At 38.7% G+C, this 16579-nt stretch overlaps 1 protein-coding gene across 1 annotated transcript in view; it reads right to left on the bottom strand.

Annotated features, from left to right (window-relative positions):
* Positions 1-4910: 4910 nt before the first annotated feature.
* wnt5a (wingless-type MMTV integration site family, member 5a) overlaps positions 4911-16579 on the bottom strand; it is a 14754-nt gene continuing 3085 nt past the window's right edge. Inside the window, exons 2-5 of the mRNA XM_008413828.2 lie at positions 15746-15894; positions 13753-14000; positions 7829-8121; positions 4911-5506 (exon numbers count right to left, since the gene is read on the bottom strand). Of these exons, the coding sequence (XP_008412050.1) occupies positions 5048-5506; positions 7829-8121; positions 13753-14000; positions 15746-15882 (1137 nt within the window). The 5' untranslated portion in view covers positions 15883-15894 and the 3' untranslated portion in view covers positions 4911-5047. The remainder of the gene's footprint in view (positions 5507-7828; positions 8122-13752; positions 14001-15745; positions 15895-16579) is intronic.

Here is a 16579-nt window from a genome sequence, read left to right as displayed (position 1 = left end):
GTGTGCATTTGAATAGGATGTCCCCGAGGCTTTAAGGCATGTTCTATTGGAAGGAGATCCTGACTAAGACCCAGAACATACTGGAGGGATGATATATCCTGTCTGACTTTGGGATCCTATGGGATGCCCCAGTATTACTGAGGAGACGCTTGTTTAGTGTTCCTTCTTGGATCTGTTGACCTTATCTCAGACAAGCAGATAATGAATTGAATTGTAATTACAAATGTGCATTTATGTATTTTATGGTCATCTGTTTGATCAACTTTGGTAAGTTATTTTAGCCTAAATGCATTGAATGAGTGCATGTCACCACAATGTCTGGTTGTCAAGTACATGGCATTACCCTGGACAGTCATTTATTTTGCTTGGTTCTGTACATCATTTTGTTACATTTGTTGTGTATGAAAAGTGAGGAGAAATGTTGATTGATTAATTGATTGATTGATTGTCTGACTGAATTATGTTTTTTCCCCAACACATATGTCTTTTAACACATAAATGCTGGCTTTTAGCTTATAGCACATTACTATAAGACACTGGAATGTTTACAGGATCAAGAGGAAACTCTAACTGGATCATTTTGATAGTTTTTCCTTTGCAGCTCTGCCTTGATCAGCATTTTTGTGAAATGCTCTGAAGATGGGGAACTCATAAACATGTGATTCCAGCTTCCACACACCACATATCAAAGTGTCCTTGGACAAGATTCTGAATCCCATGTTACCCACCCATCACCAAATCAGTGTGTGACTGGGTGATTTTGACTTGCATTGTAAAAGTGCTTTGAGTTGTCAGTAAGGATAGAATAGCACTATGTAAATGTGGTCCATTTAGTTGCTTTAATAAAGTCTTGTATTTCTCATGTATTCTTCTGTGAAACGAGAAACTGAAGCTTTGTGAGGTTGTTCAAATCATCTTTGTGCCAGCATCAGACTTTAAGAATATTTAAAATATTCTGATGCTGGCAAAATATATTGTTCGATATTTTGTTTTAATTACTTTCATTTTTTTTTATTATTATTTACTTGTAGAGTATGAACATCTGCTGTATTTTTTTATTTATTTTTTTTTTAGAATAAAGTAATAAACACGAATTCAGATAGTCTAATTGTGAAAATGAGCTTAGTTTGTGTAATAATCAAGCAATAACTTATGTTGATTAAGATTAGATAACTATGGTACATCTTTAATGGGTGGATCGTTATATTTAAATTTGGAAAAGTCATGTCTTCTACATTAAATGCAGGTGTGAAACCATTACTTCTGATTTTTGCCCTACTTCTGATTCAATATTAAATGCATTTTTGCCCTAAATGTAGAAGCCGTCCAATTTTCCTTACAAAATAAGGCATGTGTGACTTAGATTGCTTTGTTATTTTTGTGCCATTACAGAAAATGTACATAAAGTGCGATACATACAAATGTCTTATGCAAACTTTTGAGGACTATAATTGAGGCTAGAAAGTGCATTCTAAATCATACCTTATTACCATCTTAACATAGCCAAAAGAAAGTCATGGAGGACAGATGTATAAATATGAATAGTCACCCACATCAGCCATCAAACTTACAGAAAAGGGGTTTGGTGGAGAAAGGACCGTCAAAATCAAACATCTAAGGATGTTATTTGAAAGTATAACTGCCTCTTTTCTGTCTTCCCTCATACCTGTGGTTTCCAACCCCTTTCTCCCCGCCTGTTGTATCAACCAGCTATGCACCTGAGTTTCTGACTCAGAAACTATGTTGTATAACTTTTAACTATGCTGCCAGAGTGATGGGTTGCTGGTATTAAGTCACTCTTGAGGTCCCATAGCATGACCTAGCATGCATGAAAAAAGGCAATCCAAAAATATAGCATGATTTCATAGCTGAAACTTAGCAGTTGACAGAAGGTTGAAGAATCAAAGATCCCTTGTTTTGCTAATTCCACTGCCTTTTTTATTTTTTTTAAATCAGTTCGGTCTCCTTCATTTTTTGGCTTTTTAGTTTGTCTGGAGCCGGTCAGAACCAAAACGTTTTACAAAGTTCACAGAAAGCGGTGCAAATGCATCTCTAAAGTCGAACACAGAACCAACTGAAAGGTTCACATATGGGAAGTGCTCCTCAAGTCTGTATCACTTTACATGTGTAAATATTAGTCAATGTCAGAAGTGTTTACACTGAAATGGTATAAGCTCCAATTTTCACTCAAAGCACTTTCTACCTTCAGCTCATTGCCCCCCTCTCTTGCTTGGGGCCCGATCTTCTCTCACGCTTTCTGCGTCTGTACATCACCAGCTGCCTCTGACAAGGCCCAGTCATCCAGACATCCCAATTTTCCTGTATGGAAAATCCCCCTCTTATTCTCCTGACACAGTGTGATTAATCATCCCATTAACCCATCCACTGTCACTGGATCGTTGAGGAGCACTTATAACACAACCCCTACCATCCCTTGGGAGACATCTAATCTTCAGGCCATCTTCCAAGAGCTCTCAAGGAAAAAATCTTCTTGTCTTTGTGCACTCCACACCTAAAACAACCATCATTCACGTTGAGCTTTATTGTCTGTCACAAAATGTTGTGTCAAGAGACTCTTAACTCACAACAGAGAAACTTCAGCATAGTTTCAGATTCGAGGACCAAAAAGAGCTTTTTATTAGCAATAGTTAAGCACATTTAAGTAAGATCATCTTACACTAAATCAGTCAAAGGATAATGACAAATGCTGTTCTATGTGAAGTAATGTCTTGGAGTAAGTCAATGATCTGCTGGGAAGCCCGTTCAAATTGGTATTTTGAGACTCACTGCAGAAGTAAACAGTTTTGAATCCTCTTGTCCCTTTAAAAAAAATGTGAAGACCATTTCACATTTTTATAGGATCCAATAACCCATTTAAAAAGATAGCTTATTCCACAAAGATAGCATCTTGGATCACAAAGGGGTCAAATGATTTAAATCTGTTGTGGTGATACTAGGGCTGATATCAGATTTGTTAGACATAATACAGGGCCTAAACTTTAAGTTTATTTTAATTTTAGTGTTACACCAGCAACTGAAAGGAATAGAAAAAAAATCATCCACCCATTGTCTACATCTGCTTAATCACTGTCAGGTCAGGGTGGTGGTTAGGAATTTTCTATCTCCAGTGGTCAGTGAGTCAAAGTGTGGCCAAGACAGGCCATCAGTCAATCACACTGCCTCACACGGACAAATGAGACATTATCCAGACCTTAATCCAATGCGGTTCACTAACGCTCTTTGATTGAGTTTGAGCTATTTTGCAAAGAACAATCTGTAAACATGTCAGTCTTTAGATGTGCGAAGTTGCTGGAGAGATTTCCCCAAAAACATGTACCCAGAGCTCCAGAAAAAGGAGGCTCTACAAACTACTAGTTCAGATGAGCTGAATGCATGTGTGCCACCCTTTTCTATGTAAAAAGGTTTTAATGCCATACATAAAATTTGTGACAAAAATGTCGCAAGAATTTTGTGACATTTTTGTGTTAGAATGTCACAGAAAACTGAACCTAGCTTAAAGGCTGACCAGTGTAATAGAAGGAAGAAAACGCTCCAGACTGAAAACCGAAAAAGCAGAGACAACTTAAAGAAATAACGGGATTAAATGCATCTCTGCTTGTTTTACATTTCATATTTATTGAAAGAAAGAAGAGCATTGAGCCAATTTGTAAAAAGTAACAAAATAGCAACTATAACACATTAAGTTCAACAAACCTCAAATTCATTAAAAGAAGCTTATAAATACACATTGTTGGGTTGTTGGAATACGCCTAAAAAAAACTCCTTACATGGACCATAGCATGGTGGAAATCTGCGGTAAAGTAAAAATCTGAACATCTGTGGAAAAAAAAAAAAAATGGTGTCGCTGTAAAGCCAAATGTGAGCGAAAGGTTTTGTTTCTGAACAATAAGGTGCATTTCCCTTTACAAAAACAGTGAAGCGCCATGTGTCAGTGAGAAACAACAATTTGGAAAAGTGACCTTAAAACTAACCTTAATCATCTGTTTATAGAAACGATACTTTTTTTTTTCTTTAAGCTTAAAGGAAGATTGGGTTAAAGAAAAATAAATACAGTTTATTGATTGGCTGGATAGACTATGCTATACTATTTACAGAGAGCGCTTAATATTTCACCATTGTTCACCATGACATTGCCCATATATATATGAACCATGATAAGTACTGTAAAATAGTGTTAAATGGATAATCTGAATTAATATGGAAAAAAGGAGACTATGATATGGCTATATGGATAACAGTTGAAGAGACGCATACAGACATGTTAAAGTCTGTGCATCAAAGTGCATAATGAACAAAGGGCCATTTGCAGCACCTGGGGAACGTTAAGGCTTCTGGGACAGCTTAATAAAAGGCCCAGTGTCCCCACAAAAAAATAAAATAAAAAATAGCCGTTTCACTGTAGCCCTCCCTCATTAATGCAAGGATTCACAAAAAGCAAACATCTAAATTATTCCTCCTCATGTGTAAAGAAGCGACAAGTAAAGGATTGCGATTTCTAGCTTGGAACTGGCCCTGTGAAGATTTGCACTCGGCACACACACACACCTTAACCCACCAATTCATGACCAATTCATCAGAATGTCTACGCCAATTATGAGACATCAAACAACACTTTTGTTAGAAAGTGGAAGGCACAAGCTTAGCTTTGCAGACAGCATCCATTAGTGTGAGCCACTTGCAAAGAGGAATTGTTTCCTAGTGAAAAAACAAAACTGCTCTGGGAAGAGGGATGAAGAGGTTGAGAGTTTTAGAGAACTCAGACTAAAAAAAAAAGAAGTAGCCGATATTAACTGGGCCAGAATAAAAACATAGCAATCTGGAAATAAATATTTAACAATACTCTTGGTTTCTAAAAAGGAAAAGTTTTTTGTTTTGTTTTTAAGAGGGTCTTTTTTTTTTTGCAAAGGACATAATTGTTTAACTCTATAAATATAATTTATATAGTTTCTTTCTTCCATCCTGTGTTCCACAGCTCATGAATTCAGACAGATGTACAACCATCATCTGCAAGGCAACGGGTCTTTCATCACTTGCAGACGAATTGGTCTACAATTTTGGTGCAGACCTTGCACTTCACATAGCAGCACCAGTGGAACTTGCAGTTGCATCGCTCCACAAGGGTTGCCTTGAATTGGTCGTAACCTCGGCCGCAGCACATCAGCTCACATCCATCCATGCCCTCTGACGTCTTGTTGCAAAGGCGCCCCACCGTGCCTATGGAGCCGGTGCTTTGGTTCTTTAAGCAGTAGTCTGGACTCTGGTCGATGTGCACCAGATCGATGCTTGTCGGAGCGTTGAAATTGCTGTGCATTGGCACCAGTTTGCCACGCGAGTTAAGCTTCATGACTGCTGCGCTGTCATACTTCTCCTTCAGAGCGTCGCCCACCTTACGGAAGTCGGCCAGCTGCAACCAGCAGGTCTTTAAACTGCAGGATCCAGACACACCATGGCACTTGCAGGACACATCGGCAAGGTTTGACACCGCCTTAGAGAAAAAAAAAAAAAAAAGATAATGAAAAAGTGGATACAAGTGGTAATTCCCATTTGAAAAACCCTGCAGAAAACAAATTCAGTGTATTGGTGCATACCGCGCTTGAGTATGTTCCGTCTTGTTGCAACCACAAAATTTAGTATTTTTAAAAGATTTTTAGAAATGGAAGTAAAAACAAGATTATGTAATTTCTAACAAAATTATGACATGCGTAATTCCTCTTTACTCTGATACTCAAATAAAATCAATTGCAACCAACAACCGTCAAAATTTAGCTAATTGGTATAAATCAGAACAAATACAGCTGCACTGTGATAGTCTAAGAAATTTCATAAGGAAATGAGAGCACAAACAGCATTATTAAGACCAAGGGAAACACTAGACAGGGATGAAGTTGTGTAGAACTTTAAACTTGTTTTTATTTCAACTTTACCTAAGCAGGTAAATCTCATTGAGACATGGATTTTTTTAAACCCTCTAGCTCAACGCTCAGAAAGAGCAAGGCAGATGGCATGATTGGACAACTGACAGGCTGATGGCATGTCCACTCAGCTTGTCAGTTCCCGCAATCACGAGAAAAACAAAAGCCTTATTAAAGCGCACACAGGGTCAGTGTGACCCCGCTGGGACCGCACACAGGGCTTCTAGGACTGTGGGAGTTATATAGACATTGGTACGGTTTAGGGCTGTTGTAAATGATTATTTTAGTAATAGAGTAATCTATAGATTTTTCTTACGATTAATCGAGTAATCGGATAAAAACAATTATGAAATAAAATATTGGTAAATCTTCCAAAACACCAGTGTTACTATCGGATATCAACATCAGTCTATTTTTTCAACATTTGAGCTTCCCTACCAGTTACCTTTTTGTAGACCGGGGGAGCAACACGGGATATTTACGGCTCCTCCGTTCAGAAACTCATCTAGCAGCCATGTTCCGCCTCCCGTTTGTTCAGACCGGGATGATATAAGTTTATTGTGCGGTTCGTCCGTAAAGCTGCTCTTACCCTGTAAGCATCAACCCTCAGCCGCCCGCCGTGTTCAGTTTCTCCGCTCACCTGTATAAATCCTCCTCAGCTTCTTCCCGCCGTTCAACCAGCAGCTCTGGAGCAGAAAGGCTGCCGAACTCCCGGCATCGCACCGGTCATTTTAAGGATGTTTATTGGTCCCACAAAAACGATGAAAACCCGGGATTATCACCAATCAGTAAAATCCCCGCGGGCCGAACTTGAAGATTGGACGTTATGCCGCTAACACGTAGCTTCCGTCAACAACTCGGAGGCGGAAGTCAGAGCTCTGCTCAATGCAAATAATGTTCCGGCTGAAACACGGTGCGCTAAATGATAAAACATAAATTAACGAAGCTTCGAGGCAGGTCAATTTTCCTCGAGGAATTTTAATAATCGAGGTACTCGAATCACTCGAGGAATCGTTTCAGCCCTAGTACGGTTGGTTATAAAATAATATCCTAAGCTATGAACTTCTTAATGTACTATTCAAAAATTGAGTATGGCACAACTGCAAACCACCCGAAGGACAGGCATCAGGACAGGTAAGCTGCTCAGAGATCAGAGTTTCCCGCCCAGCAAAACAATGTGGTTCCACAAAGCGCTCTGCAGATGGCGAATATCAATGCTTTCCAGTCCTTTTTTCTTTTTTTTGTGTGTGTGTGAAAGAGGAGGAGAGGAGGTGTATGAGTGTGTTTGAAAGGGGGAGGAGGGGTATGGAGAAAAAAAAAACATAATCTTTGTCCTCTATGTCTCATGTCTATTGCTTTTGATACTATTAATGGTTTTTGCATTTATCACATTAGGACCAACAATTGTAATTTGACATAAAAAGCAAGACATTTAAGAAGTATGAATACTTTTGTAAGGCACTGTACATCCCCAAAGGGTTGCACTGTAACTTGTCTCTCCAGCAACCAAAGATGCTGCTGTTGTCATAAGGCATCACTTTTCTTCCGAGGGCATCATTATTTTGTCCATGTCTCCAAAGGTGCACAACATAAAATGTCCACTCATTTGTTTAACTTGAAAGGGAACAGTTTGGCCAAAGAGATCTAGCATGATGCTTTCTTTGAGGTTGATTCAAGATGTTTGGAAAGGAAAAACCCCAGAGCTGTTTCCAATGACTCCCTCTCCCTATACACATCAAAGCTACGGGGGGAGTGAACAGACAGAGCTGTTAAACAGATGATCATACAGAATCTGTTTAACGGACCTGGATTGTCTCACTTCTGAATGTCTGCTTTCCTCTTTGAGAACTTTTACACTCGTTTCTTTTCGGATAATGTAAAAGGTGATGCCTTACCCTCCTTCCTGCCTCATTATTGTGAAGGTTCATCTGCAATCTTGCGCTGTCGTACGAGCCTTTCGGATAGCTCTTCTCCCTCTCGCGTGCATCCACAAACTCCTTGGAGAACCTGTAGCCGTAGTTGAGGTTGTCCCCACATCCGCCCCACAGCCAGTCTCTCTGTAGATCTTTGGGACGAGCGGCCCGACTGCAGCCGCAACTGTTGAGCTCGCCCTCTCTACAGGCACGGCTCACTGTGTTCACCACCCCTGCTGCGCTGATGGCATAGGTGAACGCCGTTTCCCGACTGCCTGTAGATACGAAAACATAAGCATCATATCACATTTGACATACTGAGGCTGGAAGAGAAAAATCTAAATGCTACTCTGTAGGTTGAATAATATTGCCTTGTAAATATTCAAACTGAACTTCTTCATGCTTCGTCACAACCCAAGAACATGATGTATAGAAGTGATATCTCAACACAAAGTAGCACATCATTTTTATTTTTCAAATAAAAACGTAAAGGGTTGGTGTGTATGTGTATTCTGTTCCCTTTTACTCTGACACTAAAAATGCTCCAGCATAACCAACTGCCTCAGAAGTTTCCCATTTTGTAAATAGAGCCTCCTTGTGTGCACATTAACAAGCAAATGGGCAAACAAAGCAGGTTTGGTGGTAAAACATGGTTACAAGCATTGCACATTGTATGGAGACCTGTTTGATCGTCCAGAAATGGAAAGAGTACCGCACAACTGCAAACCTGGCCATCCACTTGAACTGAATGGCCAAGGCAGAAAAACATTTAGAGAATGCGCAAAGAGGTCCATGGGAACATGAGGGAAGCTACCTCTACCTCCACAACAGGTAGAGGTATTTATACACAAAAACTATTAGGTATGGATTCCATACCTAATAAGATGGCAAGAAGAAAGCCATGTTGCAATAACATCATTAGAAGTCCAATTTGCAAGATGCCACAAACTATAAAGAGGACACAGAAGGTGCATTAGTCAGTAGACTTGTTGCTGTATATGCAGTGGAAACTGGTTCTACACGACATTAAAAGTGACATTAAGTAATTTCCCTTCCACTTCAAAACTATGTGTTACTTTGTTTTGTTTGATCTAAAATATTCCAAGAAAATTAAGTTTGTGGTTGAAATGTTACAAAAATATTGAAAAGTTCAAGCGGTGTGAATACTATGCAAGGCCCCGTCTCCATTTTTGGAGTTTAAGCATTGACGTCTATTCAATATTAAAGGCATCTCATTCTGATTTAAGAGTGTGTGTGGTGTTGTGAGATGTGATGTCATCTGACAGCATTCACCATACACTTAAGATTACAAAGCACTCCAGCCAAGCAATGCAGGCTCGTCATCCGACAGCATGTTGAACAGTAATCTGCTTTGCTGTTATTGGGATGCAGCCAGAGAGAACACAGCGCCCTCAAGTGACAGAGATCCCTCTTCACAAGCCACTCGCATTTGAGCAAAATTAAAAGTGACAGCGACTCTTTTGCTTTGTCTTTCATGAGTGAGTGATCCTGGAGCCACCGTTCATTAACTTCCACGTTTTCTCCCTTCAAAATTTCCTCTATACAGAACAAGAGGGAGATACAGAAATGTGCATGGACTGTATACATCGTCACTCCAACAAAGCCACAGACAAGTACAGAAAACTAAGATAAGATAGCGGCTCAAAAAGAACCAGGTGAAAAAAGAAAACAAACTATAAAGCTGCTTGGTAGAATGAGAAGACAAGAACTGCCAAACAATAAAAATGCACGGTTCATATACTTACTGGGCCAAATCTATAGGGATTGAGCAGTAATGACAACAACAGATGGGAGGAAAAGGGAGATGGGTCAAGAAAAAAAAATGATAGAGCAAGAAAAATACACAAATATTATAAATGATAGAAAACAACCACACTGAAGAACTCCTTTGTCAAGTCTCAAAGAATGCTTTGAGGCAGATAAGATCAGAGTTCCTGGGGGATTCATTAGTTGTGAACAACTTTTAATCCAGCATGAGGATATTGGCCTAATAGAGGAACTGTGGACAGATGAACTCTAATCTTCCGAGCTGCTCATGCACCATAACCCAGAGCAAGCAAAGCCACCAAAAAGAGGAAATCTGAACACAGTCTCACTCTGCTGCTCAGTTTTAAAGCTTTCACACAGACACCTGTAAAGTGGAGGACATGTTTATCCAGCCCAAAGTGGACCAAGACAATGCTGTGGAGGACGGGAGCTGAAAGACTGGCAGCGTGTAAAGTTTTCATTTAATACTCACTGATGGAATAAAGGTCAGAAGTACTCCACTAATTTAATGCAAATGGAATAAATTCTGGTTTTAGATGTTGAGCAATATCACAAGATTAACACTCAACATTGTAGCTAGAGAGGCTAATTCAACAGTGGATCAGTTGGTTAAGGTGTTAAGATGAGCTATTTTTCAAAGACTGAAATCAAAGATGCATTTACAGTATACAGGAAGACTTTTCCCAGTTGTGCTGATAAATGTAGAACATGCTGCATCTTAAAAAAACAAAACAAAAAAAACTCTTTATTTGGGATGATACGGTGCACTTATGCAGCAACACTTTGCTGTTGATGATGTTGTAGATCAATGTCAATCCAGCCACTTAAAACCAGTGAACATAGAGTAGGCTGACCAACCTCATGTTAAATTTGGATCTGCACAACACAGTTGCATCTTACAGGACACCTCCTAAAAAGTAAATAAATAAAAATCAGACTAACTTTAAATACCGTATTTTTCAGACTATAAGCCGCTACTTTTTTCCCCACACTTTGAACCATACTACTTCTACCCCGGTGCGGCTTTTCTGTGCATTTTTCTTCAACTGCCATGGGTCTCTTTAGCAGGAAGTGAATCACTGGAAGTCAAAACTTGAAATCACAAAAGTGTTGATTTTCATTTAGAATAAGTACATGCTAGCAGCAGGCACGACGGAGAAATGTTTTCAAACTCATACCCCGTCATCATGGAAACCACACAAAGTAGTTCATATGATGCAGCTTTTAAAGTTGAAGGCTATCGATCTGCCAGTACAGATTGATAGCACGCAAGCTTGACGTGAACAAATCCATGATTCGGAGTTGGACACGCAGGGCTGCGTCCTTGATAGCAGATTTATTAAGAAAACCGAGAGCGCCGGAGATACCAGCGGCTTATAGCCCGGTGTGGCTAATATATGTACGTTTCCTTTTTTTTTTTTAACTTTGTGGGTGCGTCTCTTTAGTCTGCAAAATATGATAGTTCTTGCAAGAATATGGTCATGTTAAAAATGTAAGTTTAATTACTTTTTGAGTTAGAATGTGCTTCTATAATATTGTGCTTTTGTAATGCTTTGGAACTGAAGTTCTTGTTTACAAGCTATTAAAAGAAGTGGTAACAAGTCACTTTAATGCAATCTTAAAACACCACACTCCACTAGAACACCCTGGTCTGATAACGTCGTAAAGATTTCACAAAGCAAACTCAAAACCAGGGCTGGTTAGTTCTGAGATCTGACACCTTACTATGGCTCATATATATTATATATATATATATTTTTTTTGTTGCTGTAATTTTCATTTCACATTTCCATCACTACTACTTTTATTAATTTAATCTGACCTACTGCTTTTGGTTTAAATGGTTTACTACAGTGTATATTCCAAGTTGTGTGCTTTTCTAAACGAATGCGTCAAATTTTATATTGGGGCAGAAATGAACAACATGGAGATGGACAAAAAGCATTTTGTGGTTCGGTGGCAAAATCAGTTTTTTCTTTACTTGTCCAATTCGTATAAAGCATTCAGGCCGTTGAAAAATGCACAAGATAAATTATATAAATTCTCCCACCACAAGCAATGACTGGAATCAAAACTAATACCAAATGAAGTCCAAAAGCATTTTGCGACTAAAGCTGTCAAGACTGCTGTAAGTCTGCAGAAATCACAACACTAATATTTTTATGTTAATTACACTTAGAGAGCATTTAAGTACTGATCGGGAAACTTAACCAAACACAGTTAATCCACAAATGGGTTTAAGTTTAGCAAAAGAAAGCAAAACTAAGTTAGCAAAAAAAATTAAAAATAGCAAAATTTGACTCCACTCCTCATTTATCTATAAGCACACACAGACACTGTAATCTCTGACAAGTTGATGTATTGGAGCATATACTCACTGCACTCCTATTATGTTTAAATACAGGCAGAAGGCAATCATTCAGACTGTGTGTATGTGTGTGTATTAGACCATCTCCCATTCATCAGGGGGGAAGCAGATTCTCTGCCTCCCTACTGCTCCATGTCAGGGGCTGCTTTTGTGGGCCAAAGCCACATGTGATTTATCCAGCAACCTCACCCACCAACTATTCCCTTCACTCAGCTGCTGAGAATCATCAACCCCATGCATTTCACACACAGGCATATATATATATGTGTGTGTGTGTGTGTGTGTGTGTGTGTATGTGTGTGTGTAATTTAAATGACTAAAAAGGAGGTCAGTTTATGAATAATAAAAAAAAAGAAAAACAGAAAAGAAATCGTAGTTCACGCTACTTTACTAGTAGTACTCATACTCTTTAAAAATGTTAACATTTTGTCCCGCTACAGCCTCAAAACCTGTTCAACTAACCAACACAATAGGGTGTATAACAAAGTAGAAATAAAATTATCCATGGTTTTCTGCTTTTTTTTAAATTATTGAAATCTTTGAAGTGCGGGCTACTTTTGTGCTCCGCCATTTTTTACTCAAATGTTTCTTTGTTAAATGCAATGTAGCCAAACACCATCAAAAGTCACCTACTTTGCTGAGCATAGTCCACCTGTTTATAATGTAATCTCAATATAGCTACAGTTGCTCTGTAAATGTCCTCTAAATACACAAATGTCTTTGAACATGTCAGTGAACATGTCCCCTAAACAAAGGAACACCCAAGAGGGGACAAGGGTAAAGTTCTAGAAAAGTTCTGGAGAGTGAGTTTATCGAAATGTCCAAAGGTTGTAACATTTCTGATAGCACTTTAACTCCGGAGGAGTTGCAAAGAGAGACAGTTCTCAGGAATGAGAATCTGTTGACGAGATAAATATTAGTTGTAAACTCCAAAAATCTGTCCTTTGCTTAAGAGTGGGTGTAAGAAAGGTATGTTTAAAAGAACGCAACACAAGGTCATGTTAACAGTCTGGTGCACACCATGTCAGAGACACTATAAATGTATAGAAAAATGTTCTCGGGTCAGATGACTTAAATTTGTAACTTTTTTTGCTTGAATGCAAAACAATGTGTGCGTGTTAGAAAACTAACTCTCTTTCCTCTATGTTGGCAGCTGTATCATGCTGAGGGGATAAAAATCAAAGCCAGATATTCCCTTTCTATTGGTACATCATATCAAAGAATATTCATGTGTCATAATGTTAGGCAAAGTTCAGACTTTAATCCAATTGAGATTGTGACAGAACTTTAAAATTAAGAGTGGGTCTCAACACAACCTGCTGAGGTTGAGCTACTTATTAAAGTTAGTAAATAGATACCCCCAAATATTTAGGGCTTTAGTTGTAGCTCAAAGTTTTTCTATAAAGTATTAAAGGGAGCTGGGGAAAAAAAAGACCACCACACTTCCAATTTCTATCAGTAAAATGTTATAAAATTCAGTTACCTTTACGCGTCATAATTAGACTGTTTCTTTTAGCCCATCACATAAAAACACAAGAAAATACATAGAAGTTTGTGGATGTGGCGTGACAAAATACCAAAAAGTTCAAAGTGTATGAATGTTTTGTTTGGTTTTTTTTGCAAGGCACTGTGAGCTACATATACATCACTCTGGTGAGTAGCTACAGCTGGAACTAAATCTGTCCAATTTGTCTTCATGCATGCGTTTCCTGTGCTTTCCTTTTTGTTTAACATTCAAAGAATTTCTTACCTATTTGCATGACGCGTCCGAAAACAGAGGCGTTGTCCACCGTGCTGCAGTTCCAGCGCCGGTGCCTGAACTGGTACTGGCATTCTCGAATCCCCATTTTGGCACCTTCGCCAATAAACTGCATGTGGTCCTGGTAAAGCTGGCACAGTTTCTTTTGGCCCTGAGACAGACCCACCAGCTGGCTGCACAGAGGCTGGGCCCCGATGATGTAGGCCTCTGGGATCAGTAAAGGGTTCATGGCCAAAGACCTGGGGGTGGTGGGACACACAGTGCAGTGTTTTCACTCATGTGCTACTGAAACAGATGTATGGTGGTTTCACAGGCCAAGGCCATGATCAGCAGTTGATTTCACTTGATTGGCTTTGAGAAAGGTATGTAAATCATTGCAATGAGAGGCATTTAGTCAGTGCCACAAGTAAAATCTCTTCATGCGAGCTAAAGCACTACGCTCTGAAAACATTTAGAGGGTTATGAGAGCAAAAACTACTCAGAATGTAATTGAAAACAACATCGCGATAAATGCTCTGATGTATTTGTTTTGAATCTAACAAAATTATAAGCCTATCCCCAATTATGCATCAAGAGAATGTTGCTTCAGTTTTAGTTTTAAAGTCTTAGTTTTAAAGCTTTTACTTAACAGGAGAGAAAAAAAAAATGTTTTTGCAGATTACCGACATCAAAAGTACTTTAAATAATTCTCAATCCCTCGTTGTGTCTAAAATTATGAGCCTCCAGGGTTTGCACAATTTTTGGGTGCCAAATATGGAACTGATTGTTTAATTTAAATTAAGTGTTGTATTCAGAAAAAAAAAGAAAAAGATGATGGATGTACCCAAGAAGATAGCAAGAACCACTGTAAAGCAGCTGAAAGAGGAACACCAGTGTGAGCATCTGGTTCCAGGCCACAGGACAATTAGAGCAGCCCATCTCTGAGACCCCAGAGAGACACAATTAGCCCCCAGTGTAACCTGATCAACTGAGGAAACTCACCAGCGAGGGAACACGGGAATGAATACACTGATACATACACACTAAGGCACATAGCAGGGGGAAGAAAAGAAAAAAAAATCATTGCAGCTTCTCAGCACTCAAACACACATGCAGATTGATGCTCTGTCAACATCCACCCTTAAATCATTCACACCTGTGAGTTCTCTCTAAAAGGAAACAGAAAGACACACAGACTTTTTTTTGCCTCCATGTCAACTCTGAAAAAAATCTCTGGTAATGAAAGAGTCTTCAGCAAGGTTTGTAATCGGACTCAGTATTTGAACTTTAATGCTGCTGCTCGCCGAGTTGGGTCCATTAGTTTAGTTTCTTTTTTTTTTTACAAATTAATTCCATAATGGGCTCCCATTGTGCAAACCATTTGCTTTGATCTGGCCGTTTCTATTTTTCCACATTAAAAAATGTCTTATTTATATAAATTACATTTCAGATTTCAATGTTATATATAATAATAATATATGGTAATAAACTGAAATGTTCTCAAAAGTGTTTAGATGAAAATTTTTATTTTCTCAATAAAATTTCTTATGTCAGTGTTAAACAGCACACCAGTGTAGAAAAAGTTCCTTGTTGAGATTTATCTCAACTGGAACAAATGTGCACATGCATATTCCTATTTATATGCATTTGAGGGCTAAATTCTAAACCACAGCATTTAATGCGACTGAAATATTCATTTTTTCTGGTTTGGCAAAATGTTTAAAAATTGCAGGGAAAATGTATTTCTGGGAAGCTATGTGCAACAGTTAGCAATGTAGCTGAGCAAGTTTGGGGAATAAAAACACACTCAGACCTCAAGCTGTCTTTCAAAGCAAGCAAAGAAAAATATCTAATTTTTAAACAGAAATTTCCCCCATTGTGTTTTTTTTTCTTTTCTTTCAAGCTTTTTAAACAAGTCTGAGATTCAAATAAAAATTGATAAAATGGACAACGCTGACAAAGTAAGACAAGGTGAAATGTTGTAGAAGCAGAAATGTCTACATACCACCATGAGTTGGCCTCCACGACCACCTGCATGAGGAGTGTGAGGAGTGTGAGGGCAAAGACACAGTGCCTGGAGTCCAGCAAGCTGCCACAGGGCCAGCAAACTGGCCGACAAACACAACCTAGCCTCATGTTCATACTGCCAGAGATCTGCAAAAGAACAGAAAGTGAATTTGTTTAGTTGTTTTTGCTTGTTCTGCTCATTTTGCAGGTTTCAGAATAAAAACGTGCATGTCAAGTAACAATTTTAGCTAAATTTGCTTATGTGCAGCACATATGCGAAAGTGATGAGAGCCAGGGGGTCATCAGCGCTTGCACTGCGGAGCCAGAAAAGTCAGTGAGTGTGAATTAGAGAAGACTGACAGGCATGCAGTCAGAGATGAAACAATGGTCATGAAACCCCAGACGCATTCCGGAGAGCAGCCAGGGAAGGCCTAAAGTTAGATTTTATAGAGATGCATTTTAGTGTAGAAATTGTTCAGATGAGATTTCTAAAACCAACATGCTCAGACTAAAACAAAGAATTTGGGGTTTCTATGTATAACCGTCAACAAATCTATCAATTTCTATGGCTGTATTAAGAGGGAAGTTTTTTTATGTTGATTTTGAAAAATGAGAACAAAATTTTTTTAGATCATAGTTTTAATTTCAAGAAATTTATTTGAACTTTTAAAATTTCTATATTAAAATAATAGCTCATAGACAGTTTTAGTAGGAAGTACAGGTAATCTAAAGAATATTTATGTCGTCATTCTGCGAGAAGTTTAAGTCAATTTCAATTCTTGGTCATTGAATGTCTGGCAAACAGGAGCCACGTTTTGTGTGCCGCTTGGCC

This window comes from Poecilia reticulata, linkage group LG7 (genome assembly GCF_000633615.1).
Source record: "Poecilia reticulata strain Guanapo linkage group LG7, Guppy_female_1.0+MT, whole genome shotgun sequence".
Taxonomy (NCBI): Eukaryota; Metazoa; Chordata; class Actinopteri; order Cyprinodontiformes; family Poeciliidae; genus Poecilia; species Poecilia reticulata.
The sequence above is the reverse complement of the archived record's forward strand: the minus strand, read 5'-3'. Positions and strand labels throughout refer to the sequence as shown.